This window comes from Papaver somniferum, unplaced genomic scaffold, assembly GCF_003573695.1.
Source record: "Papaver somniferum cultivar HN1 unplaced genomic scaffold, ASM357369v1 unplaced-scaffold_29, whole genome shotgun sequence".
Taxonomy (NCBI): domain Eukaryota; kingdom Viridiplantae; phylum Streptophyta; class Magnoliopsida; order Ranunculales; family Papaveraceae; genus Papaver; species Papaver somniferum.
The window spans coordinates 1,262,161-1,287,277 of record NW_020639929.1 but is presented as its reverse complement, the minus strand read 5'-3'; the positions used below and the strand labels follow the sequence as shown (position 1 = coordinate 1,287,277).

Below are 25,117 nucleotides of genomic sequence, written 5' to 3'. Positions count from 1 at the left end.
TTATGAAATCATATCCATTACATACTAGGAGCACAGACATACTTCATATAAAAGTAACTATGCAAAACATCACAAAAAGTATAAGTCAAGAAGTTTCCCAAAAAGTGTGCTCCTCAAAACAAAAAGGAGGATGTCTTCACTGCACAAAAAGTAGTAACTCAAGAAGTTTTCAATCACAACCAGACTCCATACGCCTCCACTGCACAAAAAGTAGTAACTCAAGAAGTTTTCATTCACAACCAGACTCCACAAACTCCATACGCGACAGATGCCAAACTACCCATTCTTTTACAACAAACTGTTTCAAAAAATAGCGATCATCACCTTGAGGAATGTCAGGTACAGGACAGTTACCATCCTCGATCATCTCAAGACATACCTTCCTCTCATCTGGATACAAGAAGACTCCATGACAGCACTCTCCTTCTGTGCCATACACAACATGACGCGTGGCAACAGTTTCCCTTTTTTTGTTGTAAAGAAGCACCAACTGATTTCCATTGGGATCTTCAATACCAACAGTACTTGTGTTTCTGTTGCGACCGGGAAATTCAATATTGTTGTGGCCAGCAGAATGTTGGTTTTGCTGCTGCTTTGCCATAACTTGTATCACAACCTAACAAACAAAACAATTAGTTGTTTTTGTGTCCATCTCCAACAGATAAGAGATAAGAAATTAATGTAAATAAAGTTGTAAGAGTAACTTTAGATGACTGGTATGAACATAAACAGGTATTGGATAATGAAAAATAGATAACTAAACAAGACTCATCATTATCAGGTACGAACATAAACATGTAATGGATAATGAAAAGCTACAAAAATGCATTGATAACAACTCAAAAAAGAAAAGCTCTTTACAAGGCAGTAAATCCCCTAAATAAGAAATCATCCCCTTTTAAAGTTTAAGTATGTGCAAAAGTATAAAAGACGACTCCAACTTACATATAGATTTTTTATAATGCTTCAAAATAAATCTAATTTTGGTGTCTTGGATCTATTAATCTAGCAGAAAGTCAAGCCCGCTTGGAAATAGAGGCCACAAAAAAAAACAAAAAAAAATTATGCTTGTCATTTGGGAATAATAACTACAGTTTAGTGTAAACATTCACTCTTGCATTTATATCAAAATGATATCCCAAGGAAAGAAAAAAAAAGGGACGTCACAGTGCTATATGTATCTTCAAAGGAATCCACGAGAATATAAATTTTGAAATGTGTAGTGTTTGATATGTACCAAGCAAAAGTTATCATGCGTAAAGATATAGTTCCAACTAACTAATGAACATATCCTAGTTGACTTATATATTATGGGCATTAAGATGTAAAAAATAAAAACATAACTTGTTAATGAAAGATCACATTAGTAATCAGTTCAGTATGCTTTTGCAGTAGGGCCTCTTCTATATGGTCGATCTTTGGTGCATTACTGGTTGGAGTTGTTTTTGCTTCCATGACTGCGGTTGTGATACTTGCGTATAAGGCTTGATTTTTCGATAGAAGAGGAGAATATCCCAGCAAACCAGTTCTTATGTTTTTCCTTAACACCAACTTTGCTTTCATTTTCAACAAAAATCCTCCAAAAATCAACGTCATAATTACTAGGACATGCATATAACTTCTCTTGCATAGTGACTTTTCCTAGGAGAGGACCAGTTCTTAAATCATATTTAAATGTCCTGAACTTTTGTGGAAGAGTCCGAAAAACACATGGTTTGGCCAAATGATTTGGCACATTGAATTCGAATTCTTGCTGAAATAAACAACTTTCAAATTATTAAATCAAGAGGATTCAAGAAGCTATCAATCATAAAAGTAACTCTAAATAACCAGAATAGAAGAAAAATTGTTTAGATTACATACCGTTAACTTAAGCCACACATCATCTTTGTAGTTATCTGGAACCTTCGTCCAACTCACGTATTTCACCGAACAATATGTTCGGACAAGTTTTCCAGCCCGAGTAGCTAATTTGTCTGCATTATCACCGACAAGTAGCCCATACTCATTTATGTTTACCATCAACTTTGGCTTAGCAATAACATTAGCTTGAGTAGTTGAAGAAGTATAAGCAGATTCACTACTTTGAGATGAAGAAACGTTTGTATCTGTAGACGCTTCAACGGTTTCCATCTTCATAGATACAAAATAAAACTATAACAACCACATACTTATTGACTGTAAGGTTGTTTCCTTTTGCAGAAAATATGTCAAATACTTGTATGTAATACTCAGAAACCCAAATAAAAACTGAGGCAAGTATTGTACATACGGACAATAGGGTAAAATTCAATTCTCAAACTCTATGCATCATACAATGGTTATCAGCGTATGAAAAATGAACTAAATCATATATATTCTACCTCTGTCCATTTAAGATGTATACAGTAGACAGAACCTTGATGTCAAAATACAGAACGCTAAAAAACACAAGTAAATGAAACTGAAGCAAATAACTTCAAGTTAACCATAGAAGGATAGACAATCACTCTAACCAAGGTCAGAAAGTATAAAACCCATTTTCAAAAAAAAAACAACAACCCCTAAACACATAATAAACCCATGGATCATTGGAGTTACCAAAAAAAATTTAGTTAGGAAACTCAGTGTTAGAAAAACCTGGATTTGGTGTAGTGCACCGCAGTCTTACCATGTTCATTACCTTCCCCTGTAACCAAATCTCGATTCTTATCTTGATTCCAGGCCTAAAAATCCAAACCCTAATTCTTTGATTCTTCATCTAAAAACATTTCACAACTAAAATTAAACAATACCCTTTTTTTCTTCATCAATTAATACTCGATTTACTTATCGATTTCATTCAATTCAAAAGTCAAATTCAAAACCCTAACTGCTTCTCTCTGTTCATCGCGAATCCATAACTATCCCTAGTAGTTCTCTTACATGGTTCACAACAGCACCATCACTTCAGCATGTACATACCCACATCAATTGATTCTCTCAAACCGAATCTCAATCTCATCTCTCAAACCCTTGAAAGTCATCACATCAGACAGAGAATGGAGTAGAAAAGTGGAGGAAATGGAAGAAATGAATTTCTTCATCTCTTTATGTCTTCCTTCTTTATATCCAATTTCTTAGAATCTGATAGATTTATTGGAGTTCTGAAATCCGATAGATTTAATGGAGTTCTTTTCATATGAGAGATAGGTTTTCTTCTGTTTTAGAGACGGAAGATAAGAGATGAAAGGAAAGCGAGTGAAGGGAAGTGAGAGAAAAAAACTTTCATTTATGTAAAATAATTTGGACGGTGAAAGATCTGATTTAAGAGTGATATACGGATTGTGAAAACATCTTGACGGCTGAAATTGTATTTAATATGCTCATGCGGATTGAGAAGCATGTGTGTTTCTCTTTGTGCTAATACGAACTCATGTATTCGGTTTCATTAGCAACCTTAGAGATGAAATAAATTCCAAAAAAAATATTAATAAATTTAGGACATTGTTATCGACATTCTGATACAAAAAAATCCAAAAAATATATAAGAATGAATCGGGAAAATGAAAAATGAATTCGATAATTGGTGTGTTTCTTTGTGCTTTCTCTTTGTTCTTCCGGTTTGAATTTCGATTAGTCACATAGGTCATGAAGTGATTTCGACCAGTCATACATGTCATGAAGTAGCTTTAGCTAACATGATACATCATCGAAAATGAAAAATATGAAGCTCAGTGTCGACTCCAACTTCAAATGTGGTATAACGGCAAAAAAAAATGAATCATGAAGCTGTGGGTGGGTTTTGACATCAAACTTAGCATGATACATCATCGAAATCGATAAATATGGATCTCAGTATCAATTCGAACTTCAAATGTAGTATAACGACAATCAATCTATGAACCACGAAGTTCTGGGAGGGTTCTGACTTCAAACTTAGCATGATAGATCATCAAAATAGATAAATATGAATCTCAGTGTCGATCCGAACTCCAAAACAACAATCAAACTATTAACCAAGAAGCTTCGGAGGGTTCTCACTTCAAACTTAGCATGATACATCGTCAAACTCGATAAATATGAAGCTCTATGTCGATTCGAACTCCAAATGTGGTATAACGACGTTCAAACTATGAACCAAGAAGCTCCGAGAGGGTTCTGACTTCAAACTTAGCAGGATACATTATCAAAATCGATAAATATGAAGCTCAGTGTCGATTCGAACTTCAAATGTGGTATAGTGGCATATAAACTATGAACCAAGAATCTCCGGGAGGGTTCATACTTCAAACTTAGCATGATACATCATCCAAATATTTTCCGAAATCTTAAACAAACCCTTTTCTGGCGACTTTGAGAAAGAAAGTGGCTTTAATATTGAAACCGCGTCGGGAGTGGACTACTATAAGTCTGAAACTTCGTAAGAATGATGATTCCAACCCTTTACAGGTAAGATTCCATCGGAATATTCTCTGACATTAGATTGAACACTCGTATGAAGATAGTAATTTTGACTTACAACGAATCGAAGATTATATTGATAAATAATAAAGGCTAGATTGTTCAACATTATGAGTTTCGTGAATGAACTGATCGAGATTTCGAGTTTTGAAAATGAACTGATCGAGATTATGACATTGGAGATAGAAGATTCGACAGAGGATATACTTTGACCTCACATCGAACTAATTAATTTACTACAAACGAGACCCGACATTAAATCAAAATTGACGAAGATCATGAGGAAGGTCTTAATTAAGAGTACGGCGTTCCTCATCAGTTTCTGGGACACGAATCTGATTTTCTTATAAGCTTTGGATATTTCGTTGGATAATAATACAATTTTGTTGCTCCAACATGACCTTGTGCCAATCTCCACAAAACTGAATCTGTTTTTTTTCTCTTTCACTAGCTATACAAAATGAAAATAACAAGTCAACCAAACTTTAGATAAAAACCAAGGCTTCCATCGGAGATTCACTAAATAACAAATATGATAAATCAACCAAATGAGACAAGTCAACCAAACTTTAGCTATACAAAATAACATTACACCCATTACCGTCACTTATAATTTGGCAGATTCACTAAAATAAAAACCCAAAACGAATTAATGACAGCATGTTCTTTTATACACCCACGTTTGTAGTTAAGTGAAGGACTCTGTTTTTCTGATGTTTCTAAAAATTCCTGACCTGGCAATAGAATAGAGAGCTCCTCTGTTTTCTCTACAATATACAGGCTGGTTGTTTCCATCCAACCTCTCTTTTCTTCTTCTACTCTAATCTAATTCTTATCTCTCAATCATTAATCCATCTATAACAACAGTCAATGAATTGATATATGAGACCCCTATTTCAATTTCCCATATAAGGTTTCCATAAAAACATAATCTAAAAAAAATGCACAGCAGCCGTACCTTTTCAAATGCTACTGCATTTCCTCAATACTGAGATGACCCCCATTTAAACATCTAGAACATGGGCAAGGACAAAGGGTTTTCCAAAGACCATATGTAGATGCATATTGAATGAAAAATTTCACCCAATCTCTGTATACTTTACCAAATCTTTTATTTTCAAACATCCAAGACTTATCCAATTCTCTCGACATTCTGAAAAATTAAAATTAACCACATTAGCATCTCATCTGGTGTGAAAGAAAGCAGTAAAGTATACGATAGCTAATGACATCTTTAGATCTATAGATTTATATAGGGAATGTTTCTACATATCTAAGCATAAGATGCTAACGAGTATTGAATTTCTAAGGCTGGTTTTAAAAGTTTGAACATATAAATCCAGCCCTTGAAAAGAATCAACAGCTAAGAAAAGTGCAAGTAGTAATAGGCTACACATTATCACGTACAGTTCCATGAACCAGAAAAACATTGTTCATCAGAAAGTCCGCGAGTTCTTCCCCTGTTATTCTAAGAACACAAACATTTGAAGAAAGTATAGTAAGACTGACATGAGATAACAATTTTTCCATGATTTGGATACACCCTTGAAGACAGTATACATCCACAAACTTGGCCTGCGAATTTCTTACGGGTAGTCGACACAAGATCTCAATCACTGAATGCAAATGGCCTGCGAATTTCTTGCTCACATTTAAAAGCTTCTCACACAAACTTGTTTGTGAACGCAAATGAGCCGAAGCCTCAACGGATCGCATCAATTTGATTTTAAATTTTGTTAACTGTGGTTGGGAAAGAAATACCTTCGCAATAGTGGTGGCTTGTGGTTGCAATAATTCTTCTTTCGCAAGAGAAGTATACCCCTGCTCCGTTTCAAGCAAAGCTCGAGTTTTCAAAGATGTCACACCATGAGCTTCTTCCAAAATTTCTGTGAGGATATCGAAGGTAGATAAAAAGAACAGTTAAAGATAGAAAAGTTGAACTGCAATAACAAAAAGAAGTGAAAAAAAGGCGCTCAAAATAGTGCTGAAGTAATAACGTAAACGTTACCAAGCCATTACTTACATGTAAACAACCTGAATTCTTAAGTTCCAAAAATGGGTGAGGGAATGTATGACCACTGTTTAGTAACACAAAACACTCGACTCAATCCTACTGAGAGCCACCACCGCTGACTGCAAAAGCACAAGTATTCTCGTAAATCAAACAACACAATTGAATAAGAAATAGATACTTTCAATAAACACTGTAACAAACAAACAATAAATCTTGCCTTACAACTGTGAAGACAAGACTGTAAAGAGAAAAAAAAATTCTAAAAGATGTCCAAACTCTCTGAGAAAAAGAGTGAACTTGCAATCTGTAAGAACCAAAAAAATATGCGATTTTTGTAAGACAAATTTTACCAATAGATAAATTGATTTATTACAGTTTCTTTCTTTTAATTCATCAAAAGGCCTCATTTATAATGGTGATATGTATGTACCACAGGCTCACAAGAGCATACCCAAAAATGTTTTGCTTCAATCTTTTTACCTAGAGAAACTGATGAGGAAAAAAATAGATGCTCAATAATGTTGTTCCCTAATTTACTGATGAGGTAAATTTGAAACTCAATGCCTCTGAATATATCCCGTAGACCGAATATGTTGTCAGGAAACTTGGGTTGGTAAATTTAAAATACAAGTGAATTGCAGTATTCCTCTGGATGGATAGTCATATGAAGGCATACAAGCACACTTGTAGGAGTAAGCACACCCATCAATAAGTCATACAATGGTGAATGGTTAGGATATAAACTTCAGGTGAGTAACAAAAACACTGAAGTATTCTACACTGAAACTTCAGGTGAGTAACAAAAGCTTCAGTAAGTCATACAATGGTAAACTCAAAAGAAGTCTACACTTGGAAAGCTACATCACAAATAACCAACCACAGGGATAAAACTGCTAAAACTATGAAACAAAATTAATCCTCAAGGGCTACTGCTAAAACTATGAAACAAAATTAACCCTCAATTAATCAATTTAACGGATAAAATCATAAACCCCCAATTTAAACCCAATTTTAAAAATCTCGTTTAAGCCCTAGGTTCATAATTGAAAAAATGTAATAAGATTAATCGAAGTAGAAGAAGAGAATCATACCAGAAACAATGTGAATGATTTGAAGAAGAAGAAGAAGAGAATCATTATAAATTTTGTAGATGAAACTCTATCTTTGAGTTATTTCTCTTCAAGTTCCTCTGAAATCAATGAAATTGAAGAAACAAAGAGAAATCAATCATACGATGACGATGGGTATTTAATCAATCAGAACGACGATGGATTTGGGTTCTTTGAGTTCAGCTTCAATTGAAAAGAGAGAATTTTATTCTCAGGTTTTTGTTAATGGAAGAGAGATAGAAAATGAAGAATTTTCTTTGCCAGCTGGACCTTATGGGAAGAAGTTGGGAATCTGGCTAAGTTAGACTTCGGTTCTTCTATCTTTTGGTTCCAGGTCTAGGTTATTCCAAGGTTCTACAACTTAAAAATTGGTTCCAAACAAAAAATTTATAAAATCTTGAAAATCTATTTTTCATTTTCTAAATTTGAAAATAAATTACTGTATTAGCTATGTCAAAGTGTGTTACAAACAAAAATGATAAAGTGTTATAAACATGGGGTTCATTTTAGTATACACATAATTTTGGGTAGAAATAGTGGTAATAGTGATTTAGTTTAAAGTGTGTTATATATGAATAACACAATTTGAATAGTTATTTAGTTTATATAAATTAATTCCTAATTATGGTAACTATTACCTAATTTGCTGACTCTTTAAATGGGTTACTAGAATCATAATGAATTTCTTGAATTAGCAAAATAAAATTAGTTAGGAAACCTATTGTTAGGAAAACCTAGATATGGTGTAGTGACTTTAAACACTAGTACACAAACTGATTTAGTCAGTACGTGAACTAGTTGATTTTAAAATGTTTCCGTGGCTTTTTATAACATAAGTACGCAAAGTGATTTGGACACAGTTTGAGAACTTATGGATATGAAAATTTTTAAAACTCCAAGACGACAATTTGCTCACGAATTTTTTTGGATGGTTTACAAATAGATTTAGTCATTCAGATTTATTGAACTCCATTACTGCTTGAAGGTTTACGAACAACATATCCATTATTCTTGGGATAACCACTTGTTGCACAACGATATTTTGACAAATGCACGGTTGTACATTCTTCTTTGTAATTCAATGAAAACTTCTCATATGATCGCATGCAATCTCTATGGAGAAGTTAAGTTTCCTTGGTATCAAAGTAATTCGTAAACATGGAAAATGATTCATGAACTTCGTTTTGATTGTAAGCTACCTATCCTTATTCATCATTATAAACAGAGGACACTCTACAAACTAGAATCTCAATCTGAACACTTTCGTGTCATTCTAAGCTAGAGTCGTTCTTTAGAACCTATGTTACCTTGTAAAAATGTATTAGGTTATAATAATTTGATGACCTCATTTAGGAGTTCGTTAAACCCGGTGTGACTATCTTTTACTTCATAATTTTTGCTTTTGGATCTTGTTTTTATTGATTATTGTAGTTCAAGGCCTATAAATCAAGAACATGATCGACGGAAATCACAAAGTTCTCTTCATTTGAGACTTGATGATTCCACGGGATAGAGTAGAATAAAATAACAATTAAACAAAAATATTACATAATAAGAAAAAATAAAGATACTTCCCTCTCGGCTTTGCCTTGCAAAAGAAAAAAGGCTTAGGGTCCGTTTGGCATGGGCGTAATTGAAGGAGGTAGTGCAGTCAACTGTGTGGTCAAGGGCTGCATTCAATATAAAGATGTTTGGAAGTGAATCGAATGCATGACATAGTAGTTACCCGCAATCCATACTACCTCCAAAGGGCGGAGTTGAATACCGACCTCTCAAGGGCTGCATTCAATGTTGCCCTCTATTACACAATCTTACTACCCCTTTGGCAAAATTTGACCATTAAAAATCATTCGTTTTTCCTATCCTTCTTCTTGCTTGCTCTCGCTCTTTTCTTCTGTGAGAGTGGGTGTTCTTCCCTTCATATATTCTTCAGTAACTCAGATCAGCGATGATGAACAATTGTTTTACAGTCTACATAAAATATAATCATTGATAAGAAAAACACAATCAAAGTACCAAATAAAATGAAGATGCAGAATATTGAGAAGATTCAACAAAACCAACACAATATACCGATAGTACGATCACCATTAAGAATCCACTTGATCTTCGTTTTGTTGATCAAAAAAGAAAAAATTCCCCTTGATCTGTTTTCTCTTGTTTTTTCTATCTTTGATTGGATATTTGGATTATTGGTATATCAGATCTATTTTTGTTTAGGGCATCAAACCTGTTTTTTATTTTTTTTAATCACAGATCAAATCTGTTTTTACATGATCTAATATTTGCCTTGACTAATCTTCTTTCCAAAAATAAATGAAATATGATTAATGTTTTTCTGCCGTTAATGGAAAAAATATTCTCTCTTTGTTCATAGTAACACATGGATTCCAGATGTCTACATTGCAACGGATTGAATCAAATTGATTGAAAGAAAGATAATAGTTACAGAGAGTCCCAGAGAGTATATGTACTCGACTCTACAGACACGATGCCTTTCCTACACTTCTCACGTGCCACACACACTCACAATTATATTGATCACACACTTTCACCCACACAGACACATACATGAAACATTTATGTTATTACCTCCCCTCAATCTCAAGGAGGCTTAGCCAACTAGAGATTGCACACTTTCACTCACACATATTGAGACATTCACGAATATAAGTTATTGAAGCAAGGCATAGCAGGATCTGTCGCTGCAGTGAACTTTTGTAGCATTGGAAGGAGGTGATGCATAGTATGATCAATCAACCAAATAACAACTGTTGGAGATGTAGTCAAAGTATTTGATGCTGACTGTAGCTGTACTAGACAATTGGTAAGTTGAAAAACTGTCATTCTGAAGAGATAACCAAGCTGAAAAGCGTCAACTAAGTTGTACAACAATTAAATATAAAAACAAGCAGCACTAGAAATTTAAATCCACTCCAGATGTTGCAGAATTTATTGATGATGCAAGATAGAATCTGAAGTGAAACATGCTGGAAGTTGATGTTGTAGTAGTAGTCGGAGCATGTATAAGTATCAACAGCGGTATTGCCAAAAGTATAATATTGTGAGTAGGATAAGATCCCGCAGCAACCGTTGAGGTAGAACAAACAAGTTCCAACGAAAAACACAATTGAAAACCTAAATCGCTAAGAGCTCAAGTGATTTAAACCAAATTCCAGATCTAAGAATCCTGCTTAATTCTGTTTGAAGACGTAGCAGGTATCAAAACAAAACCCTAATTTCTACCGAAACCTCCAATAACAAACTTCATACCAGGAACTCCATGATTCTTCAGAAATAAAATCAGCAGCAGCAGAAAATGAGATTAATGGTGGTGGTGGTGATGAAATTGCAGGAATCGCCAAGGATCGACGCTGTTAAGCTTCCCCATCGATGATACCACATGTTGCACATTGAACACATATGCAAGCTGAAAACTAGGTTGCATACTGAGTGTATACAAACTCAACAAAAGAACTCTAATCTGTACTTAATGTAACTCACCAACGCAAATCCCATTACATCATCTTCAGTTTCATCATTAAACTTGCAAGCAACTCACTCATAAAAAGAGGATTATACCAAAGCCAGTACCAATAGGATGAACTGATAATAAGCTAATTAAGCACATATAGTGCTGCAAACTTTCATTCCATACACACATCTGTAATTTAAGAGGAGATTTTCCTCACTTTCAAGTGGAACAACTTTAAGCTTCTGTCAAGGTGTAGAGGAGATAGGCATGCTCAGACTTAAAAGCTCCAGGTATCAGCACAAGTACGACTTAATGAAAAAACCAGGTGCCACAAACTAGTTATGATGAAAAAGCTTTTGAAGAAAGAATCTTCTATTGTTGAGCTAGTGATGTAGAAATTGAACATATGAGATCAAATCTAAAGTAATATATAGATGAAATTGGAGATTACCAGCAGAGACTCAAATTTTAGTTGATGAGGTAAGAGATTTCAATCCAAACACCAACCAGGAAATTGAAATAACCAAGAGCTCAAACCCTAAAACTGAGTTTTAGACCTAATTTTGTTCCACCGGTAGTGGAGAGAATTTCTCCTTAAATTCAGTAGGACATTGATGTTGACAACCTCGCTCTGATACCATAGTAACATAGGAATTCCTGATGTTTATATTGCAACGGTTTGAATCAAATTGATTGAAAGAAATATAATAGTTACAGAGAGTCCCGGAGAGTATATGTACTCGACTCTACAGACACGATGCCTCCCCTACACTTTTCACGTGCCACGCACACTCACAATTATATTGCTCACACACTTTCACCCATACAAACACATACATGACACATTTATGTTATTAGTTCATGCTCAAAATAAAGATCCAAAGTACTTCAAATTGAAAATTCCCTAAAATGCCACTTAGAATGAGAGTAATTGTAGGATTAATTTCTGTAACGTGCCAAACACCATCACTTCTAATACGTCTAATTGAATGCAGTGTAATAGGACTACCTGTGATTGAATGCAGATACAAGAAAAAATGTGTGCCAAACGGAATGTTAGTGATTCCACGAGATAGGATATAATAAAATAACAATTAAACAAAAAAATCACCTAATAAAAATCCCTCTGTCCTTGCCTTGAAAAAGAAAATAAAAATAAAAGAGAAACTTTATACTCTCCCACCTGAGTACCGGAGTCTGGAGCTACAAATGAATTATTTTTCCCAACCCCTTATCAACTGTGAATGCGGTAGACATCATTTACTCAAAAGTAGCCGTTTTAATACTCTCAAAAACCTAATTTCTCTCTTTTGGTTCCAGAAATTCAGGGGCCGAACAACTCAGACGCCAGAAAGAAGTGAAGCCCCTAAACCCAGCCTCAATTCTTCACTCTCTCAATCTCTGAAAGCTCCAATCCAGGGTTGATTCTGGTTTCTTGTGCTTCAGTTCCTCGAGGTAAATTCTTTCTCATTGTTATCTCTGTAGTTTCTGATTAACTGAGTGTTTTTCAGAGATAAAATTGATTTTTGAGAAATGGGCTCAGCTTGAATTTGATGAATAAAATCAGCTTTGTGGGTTTTTCTGGAACTTTTTCTTCATATGTGCCATTGGGGTTAGTTTAATATAGATGATTGATCTAGGGATTTTTTTTAGAAAAATCCCGGTTAGTTAATTCCGACTCCTACATCCAATTCCGGTAAGTTTATTTTACAAATAGTTCAATTGATATGAACTGTCAAATTTATCGAATGTTTAGGAAATAAACTAAGCCTAAAAGCTCCATAAACATTTCGTATTTGGTATTAAATAGTTTATCAATTCACTGTCATATATGTCCAATTATCATATGTATTGCTGCAATTTTTAATTCACTGATGGTATATGTTGGTGTGGTCTTGTGCAATTGGAGTAGGTGAGTGGCCATGGCTGCTGCAGGGAAGGCGGTGGGAGAGTTCTTGCAGGTAAGTTGAATAATGTTGTTCCGATTTTGGTTTTGGGGTGTGGCAATTGATGATTTATGATTGTCAGCTGAAGGCAAGGGATTTTCTTTTGCAGGGTTCGCAGAGACAAAGCCTGTTTCTGCAAAGAAATTATCATAAGAAGCAGAGATGCAGGCTACTTTGGGGTTCTCTGCAAAGACAAAGCCTTTCATTAAGAATGGCAAACGGAGGACATGGTCTTACGTCGATATCGAGGACTGTGTATCCTGTGAAACCTAAAGCAGCTGTGGTTTTAGGAGATGTGAGTAGTTGTTCTGGTGAGGATTCTGTACATATTGATAGTGATAATGAGAAAGTTCTACATTTTTTTCGGATTCCGTTGATTCAAGAAAGCGCAAATGCCGAACTCCTTAAGAAAGTTCAGACAAAGGTTTCTAGGGAGATTGTATGTTTGAAGACTGAGCAGTGTTTCAATATCGGGATCAATTCGGAACTCTCGGATGAAAAGCTTGAAGTGCTCAAATGGCTTCTGGGAGAGACATATGAGCCTGACAATTTGGGGACTGAGAGTTTTCTTGAGACTGAGAATCAGAGAGGTGTTTCTTCTGTTATTGAGGTTGGACCACGTCTTTCTTTTACAACAGCATGGAGTGCTAATGCTGTATCTATTTGTAAAGCATGTGGGTTAACAGAGATTACCCGCTTGGAGAGGTCAAGACGGTATATTCTGATTCTTGGTTCAGGAAGTAAGGGGTTAGAGGAATACCAAGTTAATGAGTTTGCTGCAATGGTTCATGATCGCATGACTGAGTGTGTTTATCCTCAGAAGCTGTTGTCATTCAGGACAAGTGCAGTTCCAGAGGAAGTTGAACACATTGATGTCATGGGGAGAGGGAGGAAATCATTGGAGGAGATCAATGAGAAAATGGGTTTAGCATTTGATGAGCAAGATTTACAGTATTACACTAGGCTTTTCAGAGAAGACATCGGACGAAATCCAACAACTGTTGAACTCTTTGATATAGCGCAATCTAATAGTGAGCATAGTAGACATTGGTTTTTCAATGGAAAGCTTGTTATAGATGGGAAACCTATGAGTAGTACACTCTTTCAGATTGTGAAGAGCACTTTGAAAGCAAACCCCAACAACTCTGTAATCGGGTTCAAGGACAACTCCAGCGCAATTAGGGGTTTTTTGGTGAACCAGCTGTGGCCGTCTCAACCTGGTTTGACATCTCCTTTGGCTCCAAGTCCTCGTGACCTTGATATCTTGTTTACTGCGGAGACACACAATTTCCCATGTGCTGTAGCACCTTTTCTGGGGCTGAGACAGGGGCCGGAGGTAGGATAAGGGATACCCATGCAACAGGAAGGGGTTCGTATGTTGTGGCTTCCACTGCTGGTTGCTGTGTCGGTATCCTTCAGATTGATGGTTCATGTTCTCCATGGGAGAATCCAGCATTCACGTACCCAGCAAACTTGGCGTCTCCTCTGCAGATTCTCGTTGAGGCAAGCAATGGTGCATCAGATTACGGCAACAAATTCGGTGAGCCTTTGATTCAAGGATACACGAGAACTTTTGGGATGAGACTTCCAAATGGAGAAAGGAGGGAATGGTTGAAGCCAATCATATTTAGTGCGGGTATTGGACAGATCGATCACAACCACATAACCAAAGGAGAAGCTGACATTGGAATGCTTGTTGTAAAGATTGGAGGGCCAGCTTATCGGATTGGAATGGGTGGTGGTGCAGCTTCTAGCATGGTTAGTGGGCAAAATGATGCAAACCTGGATTTTAATGCTGTACAGCGAGGGGATGCGGAAATGGCACAGAAATTGTATCGTGTTGTTCGGGCCTGCATTGAGATGGGGGAAGGTAACCCAATCATAAGTATACATGACCAGGGTGCTGGGGGAAACTGCAATGTTGTTAAAGAAATTATCTATCCAAAGGGTGCTGAAATTGATATCCGGGCAATTGTAGTTGGTGATCATACAATGTCAGTGTTAGAGATATGGGGTGCTGAGTATCAAGAACAAGATGCAATACTGGTGAAGCCTGAAAGCCGGGATCTGCTACAGTCAGTTTGTGAGAGGGAAAGGGTATCTATGGCTGTTCTTGGAACCATTAGTGGTGAAGGACGAGTAACATTAGTAGACAGCTTGGCTACAGAGAATTGCCGATCACGTGGACTTCCTCCTCCCCCTCCTTCAGTGGATCTCGAGTTAGAGAAGGTTCTTGGGGACATGCCTCAGAAATGCTTCGAGTTCACTAACGTTGTTCCTGCAGCAGAGCCACTTAAGATTCCACCAGGGACGACACTGATGGATTCCCTGGAGAGGGTATTGCGGCTACCTTCCGTATGTTCGAAGCGTTTCTTGACCACAAAGGTTGATAGGTGTGTAACAGGTCTGGTAGCGCAGCAGCAGACAGTGGGGCCTCTGCAGCTCACTCTTGCTGATGTTGCAGTCATCGCTCAGTCCTATACTGAGCATACTGGTGGTGCGTGTGCTATCGGGGAGCAACCAATAAAAGGTTTGCTAGATCCAACTGCTATGGCTAGGTTAGCAGTTGGGGAAGCACTTACAAACCTTGTTTGGGCCAAGATTACTTCTCTTTCTGATGTAAAGGCCAGTGGGAATTGGATGTATGCTGCCAAGCTTGATGGGGAAGGAGCGGCAATGTACGATGCTGCTAATGCTCTGTCAGAAGCAATGATTGAGCTTGGTATAGCAATTGACGGGGGTAAGGACAGTCTGTCCATGACTGCACATGCTTCTGACGAGGTCGTGAAGGCTCCTGGAAACCTTGTCATCAGTGTATATGCCACTTGCCCAGACATAACATTGACAGTGACCCCAGATTTGAAACTTGGAGATGACGGTGTCCTGCTACTCATTGATTTAGGAAAAGGGAAGCGACGGTTAGGTGGGTCCGCTTTTGCGCAGGTATACAATCAGGTTGGAGATGACTGCCCTGATATTGATGATGTCTCTTACCTTAAAAGAGTCTTTGAGACTGTACAGGAGCTGCTTACAGACAGGTTGATATCTTCAGGTCATGATATTAGCGATGGTGGTCTCCTTGTGTGCATTCTTGAGATGGCATTCGCTGGAAATTGTGGGTTGTGTATGGACTTGATCTCACGGGGAAAGAGCCTCTTCGAAACCCTCTTTGCGGAATAGCTTGGTCTTGTCCTTGAGGTTAGCAAGGAAGACTTGGATACAGTTAAGAGCAGGCTTCAAGGAGCGCATATTTCTGCTGAAATCCTTGGGCAAGTAACTTCATTACCCACGATACGTTTATCGGTTGATGGGGTACCTCAACTAGAGCAGGAAACATCTCATCTAAGAGATATGTGGGAGGAAACTAGTTTTCAGCTTGAGGGATTCCAAAGGTTGGCATCATGTGTACAGATGGAAAAAAGTGGATTGAAAAGCAGGCAGGAGCCTTCTTGGTCTTTATCTTTCACTCCAACATTTACAAAAAAAGAATTGTTGGCACCGACTTGTAAACCAAAGGTAGCTGTTATCAGAGAGGAGGGGAGCAATGGGGATAGAGAAATGTCTGCAGCATTGTATGCTTCTGGCTTTGAACCGTGGGATATCACTATGTCGGACCTTCTAAGGGGAGCCATCTCTCTTGATGGGTTCCGAGGAATTGTGTTTGTGGGAGGTTTTAGTTATGCAGATGTGTTGGACTCGGCGAAGGGTTGGTCAGCATCCATACGGTTTAATGAGCCTCTCCTAGCCCAATTCCAAGAGTTCTACAACAGGTTCGACACCTTCAGCCTCGGAGTGTGCAATGGATGCCAACTCATGGCACTGTTGGGATGGATACAAGGAGCCCAAGTTGGCGGAGTCCTTGGTGTTGGTGGGGATCCATCACAGCCTAGGTTCATCCACAATGAGTCAGGACGATTTGAATGTCGTTTCACAAATGTTACAATTGGGGATTCACCTTCAATAATGTTCAAAGGGATGGAGGGTAGTACGTTGGGCGTGTGGGCTGCACATGGTGAGGGAAGAGCTTATTTCCCTGACACTGGAATTCAGGATCACATCCTTAACTCCAATTTGGCGCCGCTAAGATATTGTGATGATAGTGGGGGGATAACTGAGGTGTACCCTTTCAATCCCAATGGGTCTCCACTAGGAGTGGCAGCAATATGTTCTAAAGATGGAAGACATTTGGCCATGATGCCTCATCCTGAGCGTTGTTTCCTGATGTGGCAGTTTCCATGGTATCCAAAGCACTGGAATCTAGACAAGAAAGACCCTAGTCCATGACTGCGGATGTTTCAAAATGCAAGGGAGTGGTGCTCGTAAGGAAGGTTAGTGATTATGTAGAAAAACATAATATTTATTTAACGTTTTACTTAAGATAAACTGTTCTAGTTTTACATTGAAGATAGTAATTCTTATCGAAACATGTCAAAACATATTCACTAATGCTGTTTAGCTAGCAAGTAGAGGAGTTGCATCAATTTGTACATGTTTTAGTGGGAACCAGTTTTCCCAGTTTGTGTTTTACATAACTCAGGTGCAAATCCTTGACCACTAGTGCTATAATCATTTCACTTCCTATCGGACGTATGATTTGGAAGTGATGCACAACTGGACCAGAAGCTGCCAGATCCAGCTTCTATACGTTGCACTTGAGAGTTAAACACAGAAGAATCGGAACTGAATTTATGAGAAACACACTGGCACTGGAATCTGTTTTCGGAACTGAATTTATGTGAAATCTGACGGATGGTTTGGAACTACATACAATTTAAGGATGTACACATTGCTGGTTATATTTATCTGGTTTATTGGCACATTGATTTCCTCAAATCAGTTTAAGCCTTTAGTTTAGGGGACTCATTATGAATTTTGTTGGCAATCTAAAGCACCCGTGTCTATCTAATTTAACTTTCAATTGTGTTGATGCAGGAACATCATGGCCTCATATGTGACCTCATATGTGACCTCTGCACCCGTGTCTGTTTGTGACCTCTGCAACCGCTGCTATGCCCTACATCATGGCCTCATATTATAAACGAGTAGGAAATGTGTGATCTATAAGCAGGATAAGGTCATTTTGCAACAAATTATTATTGGGTTATAGGTCTCTGCTCTTATCTCTGAGGCCAATTTTTGCGAGTGAGAGGTACTATTATTATTAGAGTTATAGCAAACCTTTTTTTTTCATTTTTGCTGAAAAAAAAACTTTTCAGGACAAAACCTATTTATTAAATCTATGTATTCTATCTTGCAGGAATGTAATAACCGAAGTAACTCAGGCGAGAGTGACAGGAAGGGATTGCTTTTGTTCCCGGACCATATAGTTATCTGGCAGAATAGCTTTCAAGCCATGAACCTAAGGGTGCAGGAAGCTTTTTTTTTTCCTTTTTCCTTGATGTTTTTACATTCTATGACCTTGAGTTCATGTGACATTTCAGTGGGGGGCAAAACCATTGTATGTGGCCCACTAGATTATAATGATTATTGTTATATAAATAGCTTAGCACAATGCCTTCTATTTTGGTACCCTTCTTTTACTTTTCGATATATAGTGTCGATGCCGAAGCTCGGACTCAACTGTGTCTAATATATTTGCTTTCGGTACCCTTCTTTTGCTTTTAGAATCATCATGGTAATGTGCAAAGCTCGGACTCAACTGTGTCTGGTGACAGTTACTGCTAAATCTGGTGAAACTGTGCTCAGTTTTGTTCAACTTTTTACTGTTTTTAATGTAGTTTTGAGTCTTTTTTTCTGGTGCAACTAAAAGGATCTTTGCAGTCAAAATATTTGAGGAGGCTGACATTTGTTTGATTGTATTTGCTTTACAGTTTCAAAATCTAGGATTCATATATTAGCTAACAAATTTGTGATGATACTCTGAGCTTTTGCTTATAAGAGAGAAGCTAGCATGAAAAAGTTGAGAAATTTTGGTATCTATTGCAACTCTTGCTTTGCATAGGGTTTCAGTCCCTTATAAGGTACACACGGATGATTGCTCGTTCCAGGCTTCCAGCATATATACATCTTTTTCTCTAAAGTTGTAGGATCACATTTATAGCAAATGTTTCAGCTTTGAATCCCCAGTTTTCACACATGCCTTTGGATCTGAGTTTTTGAAGTTCTCAGAAACCTGGCAGTGATGTAGGAGAGGAGAAAAGATTGAGCACAAATAGGATTTTCATCTAATATATTTACCGAGTTTCATGGTGTTGTGCCTATTACGAGGTTCTGCAGTAAAATACTTTGTAATAAGATGTTAATACCTAAGGCAACTAATGACTTGCTTGGAGGAAATTTTCTATTTGAATTGTAGAACTCAGTGTTCCACAATTGTATCGTAATCATGTATACATTATTCCGTGGGCAAACATGTTCAATACAATAGATGGCGATTAAGAAAGCATCGCACAATCCAAAATTTCTTCAGCTCAGATCCGATAATGAGCAGTTTGGCAGGCTTCCCTAAATGAGCCCTCCCATCTGAGTGAAGTATCACCAACACATTGCCAGGAAGCGTCCCAACAAAAACAAGCTTGCTCATGAAACAGTTCGGCCGTAACAAACAGATGCCAGGTACAAATTCTTCGCCCATTTCTCCTGTAAAAGTCAACAAGAACCAAATTTAGCTAATGGCCACAACTAAAGTTGAAATAACAGTGAGGGATAGTGGAAAACAGAAAGAAATTCACACCTTAACATGTGTGCTAGGGAAAGACGACGTTCTGAGTGTCTCCTGAGTTTCATCTGGAAGCTTCTTTCTTGGCACACTAAGAACAAAAGCAGCCTGATCACAAGTAGCTGCAGTCGATGTGATTCGGTAACCATTATCCCACCTACGATGAATGCCTTCACTTGGATATAGAAAATCAAGTTCAACCACCTGAAATTACGAAATAGATATTGTCATTAGTTATCAAATGTACTGCACCCCTCAAACACGAACAATATGACTTAGCAAGTGCGGTCAAACCTGGTCAGAAAATCCTGCATTACGTGACATAACAACAGCCCATCTACTTCCAGCAGTGGCCATGGATGTAACATAAAATCCCTCCTTCCACTTTTTGTTTATCCACTTGAAAGGAAATGCATCACTAACCTTGTAAGACTGCTGTGTATACTGTGTACCTGGATCCAAACAAGCTCACGAAAGTTAAAAAGGCCCGGGACATAAGAATCTTAAAAATCATATAATTAGCATGCGTTTACCTTTAGACATTACAACTAACGAGCTACCATTACTTGCCCCTGCTATAGCACTGATGTAATAGGTCAGATCCCACTGTTCCATTATCCATTCCTTAAGAAGACCCAGAGAAAGGGTTAGAATGTCGCCTTCGACACTAAAAAGGAGAAATTTACCTAAGCTCTGAAATATGGAATAGAAAGAACTCACTTTGTGAAGAAAATGGGGAGAGAGCTCGTATACTTGGGAACTGAAACCAGTACCAGCGTCCATAATCAATGCCCAAAGGTTTGAAGAAGAAGCTACAGAACTGATATACAGTCCATCTTCATTTCCTTTGTCAATGTGCTGAGAAAGCCTCACATCAGCGACATTATAGTGATACCTAAAAGAAGAAAATACAAGATGATCATTTCATTTCATGTCATGTGAAGAATTGGAATAACAGCGTAGAGTATGTGTGAATCTATCCTGTGTAGTATACCTTTGCTTCATAGGTCGGCGAGCATTGTAGACACTCATCCATTGATTTGCAGGCATCCCCAGCCGTACCTTCTTCTTTGGTTGCTCGTCATCCTCTTCTTCCATAGTGAATCGGCCTCTCTTATGACCAACCTGGAATATCAGCTTTACAGAAAATAATTACACATTAGACAATATCATGATACCCAAATTGGAATCCATAATAGTCGACATAGAAAGCAAGAAAAGAAAAGGAAAACGACTGGAGTGAAAGCAATAGAGCAGTAGTATCAAATGACTACCTTTTGTGCCCCATCCGTGTTAATTGGCCTGATATCTGGATTCGGCCCAACAATCCCATCAAAGAGGGAAATATATTTTGGATAGTTAGGTTCCTCATCGAATTTCAGGTTGACAACATATTCAACAAACTGTCGAAATGGCTGTGGACAGAAGCAACAAAGTGAATCTGGAGATGTAGCCATCTTTTTCTTGCAGACGAGAAATCCTTTATTATCTCCCTGCAACAGACGCTTCTAGATGAGTGAAAAGATACAAACGGGAAATTACATGAGTATAGAAAAATATGGAAATGCCTTGCCTGGTATCCTTGCCAAGGAAGACGACCACGTAGAAGAAAAACAAGTGTATAAGCAAGAGACTCTAAGTCGTCTCTTCTGCTTCCAGTTCTTCCTAAATGAGCATGAGCACTAGCATAACGTACTGTTCCCCTGTATCAACAAAAAAATTAGCATGCCATAACAGGAGAAGTTTTCAGAAGAAATCTGATTGGCCATATCAAAATACGTCACAAATTGAACTTTGAAAAGTTCCAGTTCAAAGTTCCAAGATGCAACATAAGCTCAAAATGAGCATTATCAGGCAAAAGAAACAAATAAGCTTTATATGGCCATGCACCTGAATATATCCGGTCGCTGATCATACTCCACATGCTGACCAGTTGAAGTATCTCGCCACCTAGTAGCTGATAGCAGTAAAATTTGAGAGAGTCAGATACTAAAGGTCCTAGATATTGTTGCAAATTGAGACAGATATAGAGAATCCAATGTACCTAATCCAAGATCAACTAGGAACAGTTTCTTTTCTTCATGCGTCCCTGGGGTTCCAAGCAAAAAGTTCTCTGGCTTTACATCCCCATGCACGTACCTGCATAGTTGTAAAAATCATAATTATTCTGCAGAGGGATACACAACTTCATCGCTGGCTAAACTGAAACTACTACAGATTCCCAAAAATACAAATAAAACTTTAAGGAAATGGCCTGACCCTCTTGAGTGCATCTTCTCCAGTATAGAGATTGCTTCGATGGCAATACATGCAACCATTTCAATGGACATTCTGTGAACAGTGGCACCAACAAAATTGGATATAAGAATCTCATGTCAAACGACTAACTACTAAGCAAACCTCACAAACATATTTACAATTTATTTCTAAGAGAAACTTACGTATGGGAGTTGTTATTCCAGACATCCCACAAACTTGGACCTAACATATCCATAACCTGTAAAAAAAAGGGAGTGTTGTCACATAATCATGTACAAAATGCACGCATGTATATACACTGAAGTGCTGAAACAGCCTCCCTTGTTAGCACAAACCAACCAGAACATACCATGATATAAAAATCCCCTTGCTTTCCCTTGTAATGAACTCTCGGCACCCCATGACTACCACCAAGTGTGCTGCGCAAAACAAACAAAAAAAATTGTAAACACACAATTCTACATGTTCATCCATCAATAAGCTACATTCACAAAATTCAAATCAAGGGAACACGAAACTCACTTGTAGACCTGCCACTCATACGGAGGTCCATAGTTACATCCCTTACTAGTTCTATGCTCAAACTTTAAAGCCACCTGCAACACAAATTCAAGCCAAATGAATTCAGAACAACAAAATCAACACAATATAACACTGATCATCATCAAATCAAAACCAACAATGTCTATACATACCTCTACAGCAGTTGGACCAGAAGTCCCACTTCCACCTGAAACCCTTCTACCAACATATACCTGACCAAATCCTCCTTTACCTAGCTTTTTCTCAATTTTATACATTGGTGAACCTCCCACTGTAACCTACACCAACAAATTAACAAACCAACAAGTAATCAACAACAAATTTTCAATAATTGTCACTGAACAATGTAATCCACAGCTACAAAAACTCCAAAAAATATCCAAAAATTAAAAATCAAAACCCTAACCTTTTCAGGAATGGGAGGTGTACTTCCTTCATCATCAACACCTTTATCAGCACTTTTACTCTTACAAGCATCACCACTATCCATCTTCTCTTCTTCTTCTTGTTTCTCAACCTTCAAATCCTCTTCTTCTTCTACAAATTTCAACTCTTCTTCTGCTGCTGCTGCTGCTGCTGCTGTTTCTTGTTTCTGAACAATCAATCTCTTACTCTTGTTATCATCAACATTATCATTACCATCAATTACAACTTGTTTATTCTTCTTATCAGTCGCTGTAGCTGTAATAACTGCTGTTGCTCTTCTACTTCTTCTTCTAGGCTCAACAATCACTTTTTCTTCTTCTACTTCTTGTTTGATTTTAGGTTTTACTGGTCTACCTCTACGAGCTCCACTCCTTAACTCTGGCATTGTTCTTCTTCATCCATTAAATCTCATCTCTTGTTCAAAAAAAATTACAGAAAAAATATCCAATTTTATTTCCTCCTCTTGCTAAGTCAAATTCTTCACTCAGAAGAATCGAATTTGAGGAAACGAAATCTAGGTTTTTGGATTTCTCGATCGGGAGGAAATGTGAGGAAAAAGAGAAATTAGGGTTTTGAATAGAAGTGAATTTGGGGATCTGTTGGAAAAAAAGGAAATGTGTTTTCTCTTCCACTACGTATCAACGTGGAGCTCCTCTTGTTTCTGATGTATCAACTCACATCGAACTTTTGATAGTCAACTTTATTTTCACCGTTGAGATTAGCATCTTTGTTTACTTGGATCTGACTCGAACTTTTGATGTTTAACAGATCTGACTCAAAAATATGAGGCATTGGTTTGTTCCCATGAGACAGGAGTATTTTATTGGCTGACTTAAGTGGGTCTGAATCAGGGGTTAGGTCTGACTTAGATCACTGAGTTTGATCTGATTCAAAACAAACGGACTGATATCTGACTCGTGCCGAGTCAGATCCAGACACCGAGTCAGCAAAAAAAAAACATGTTGTTAGAGATCGGATTATATTTGTTTTTTCATGTTTCTGGCGTCCGATTCGGCTTATACAACTGACTTAGATGTGTCATTGTAGTCTATTTGGGGTCTTGTTCTTGCTTTGACCGGGACCGAGATACTGAGACAAATTCAACTTGGAAAGATTCTTGGTGAAATTTTGGAATTTTTAGTTTCATATTTTATACCTATAATATACATAAATATCAAGTAGTTTGCATACTTTACATATGCTATCTAAGCTTGTATATAGATATAAAGAAACAATTCCGACTTTTAAAAAGTTAAGGGAAAAAGCAACAAACAAACAAATTTTTCAGTTGGATTTGAATTTTGTTACTAAAGTTTTATATGTTAAGCTTGTCTTTGCTAATCTCAATCGCATCTCAGAGGAATCTCGACCGTTACGGCGAGTTTATCGGACAAATCTCGTCTCCTCGAAATTATGAGACTCGTCTCGGCCATGGATCGAGATCGAGAATCCCGACGAGATTTCGGCCGAGACGGCTGAGATTGACTACATTGGTTTGAATAAGTTACAATCATGTGTCTAAGTAGTTGGGTGCATAACTAGATTCCTATTGTTTAATAATTTTTATGTCAGATGTAATAAGTTAGATTTAGAAGAATTAGTTGAGTTGGAAAAAAATAATGATACTGAATAACCTGTGTGAAAGATCACTCCAAAACACGCCCTCCCCAAAATACCCAAAATTGGATGGTAAACCTTTTTGGGGAGTGCGAGTCCTTCACTGGATGTCATGAAATACACCATTTAGTTGTATGTGAGAGCTGGTTGCGGTATAGTGTATTTGGACGGTTCATTAATACTTTATGTATAAAAACCATACAAATTGTAGGGTTTTTTTTGTTGTTGTTTTTGAAAGAATGTGGGTCTCACTTGTTTGCGTGTTTAGTTGTGTTGTATATTGTTATATGGAAAAAACTAAATTGTAGAAAAAACATGTTGTGTAGTGATGAGAGATGACAAATGAGTTTGTTGGAATATTGTTGTGTAGTAAAGTTGAGATCAAGTGAGAGATGTGAAACATTTTACTCGGGGAAAATACAAATATCTTGGAATTTTTGCGGTAATCAAAAGTTAAATTAAGTGATCTTCAGACTTTTGATTTTTCTATTTATAGGGATTTTGCTGTTTGAAAATTCATTTCTTTCATTTTCAATGTTCACTTTAGATATTATGGTTATAGGATTTCCTCCCGAGCTACACGTGCATACGTGAGCTGGCGTTTTGAACTGTGCAGGGTCTTGTATT

At 37.4% G+C, this 25,117-nt stretch overlaps 2 protein-coding genes and 1 pseudogene across 3 annotated transcripts; 1 reads left to right on the top strand and 2 right to left on the bottom strand.

Annotated features, from left to right (window-relative positions):
* Positions 1–1,301: 1,301 nt before the first annotated feature.
* Positions 1,302–2,133, bottom strand: LOC113341298. The gene is made up of 2 exons (XM_026586225.1): positions 1,864–2,133; positions 1,302–1,753 (listed from the first exon to the last, which is right to left on the bottom strand). Exons 1-2 carry the CDS (start codon positions 2,131–2,133, stop codon positions 1,427–1,429), a joined length of 597 nt encoding a protein of 198 aa, XP_026442010.1. The 3' UTR covers positions 1,302–1,426.
* Positions 2,134–12,175: 10,042 nt separating this feature from the next.
* Positions 12,176–17,289, top strand: LOC113341287 (annotated as a pseudogene).
* Positions 17,290–19,209: 1,920 nt separating this feature from the next.
* LOC113341402 (casein kinase 1-like protein HD16) lies at positions 19,210–23,488 on the bottom strand. 2 transcript variants are annotated; one of them, XM_026586292.1, is made up of 16 exons: positions 22,854–23,488; positions 22,600–22,725; positions 22,427–22,500; positions 22,254–22,323; positions 22,087–22,142; positions 21,905–21,976; positions 21,690–21,784; positions 21,536–21,602; positions 21,219–21,348; positions 20,920–21,138; positions 20,640–20,782; positions 20,366–20,540; positions 20,179–20,269; positions 19,940–20,097; positions 19,661–19,849; positions 19,210–19,566 (listed from the first exon to the last, which is right to left on the bottom strand). In XM_026586292.1, exons 1-16 carry the CDS (start codon positions 23,256–23,258, stop codon positions 19,507–19,509), a joined length of 2,130 nt encoding a protein of 709 aa, XP_026442077.1. In that variant the 5' UTR covers positions 23,259–23,488; the 3' UTR covers positions 19,210–19,506. The 2 variants fall into 2 exon arrangements, with proteins under 2 accessions (XP_026442077.1, XP_026442078.1); XM_026586293.1 differs by having other exon boundaries at positions 20,640–20,770.
* Positions 23,489–25,117: the final 1,629 nt, after the last annotated feature.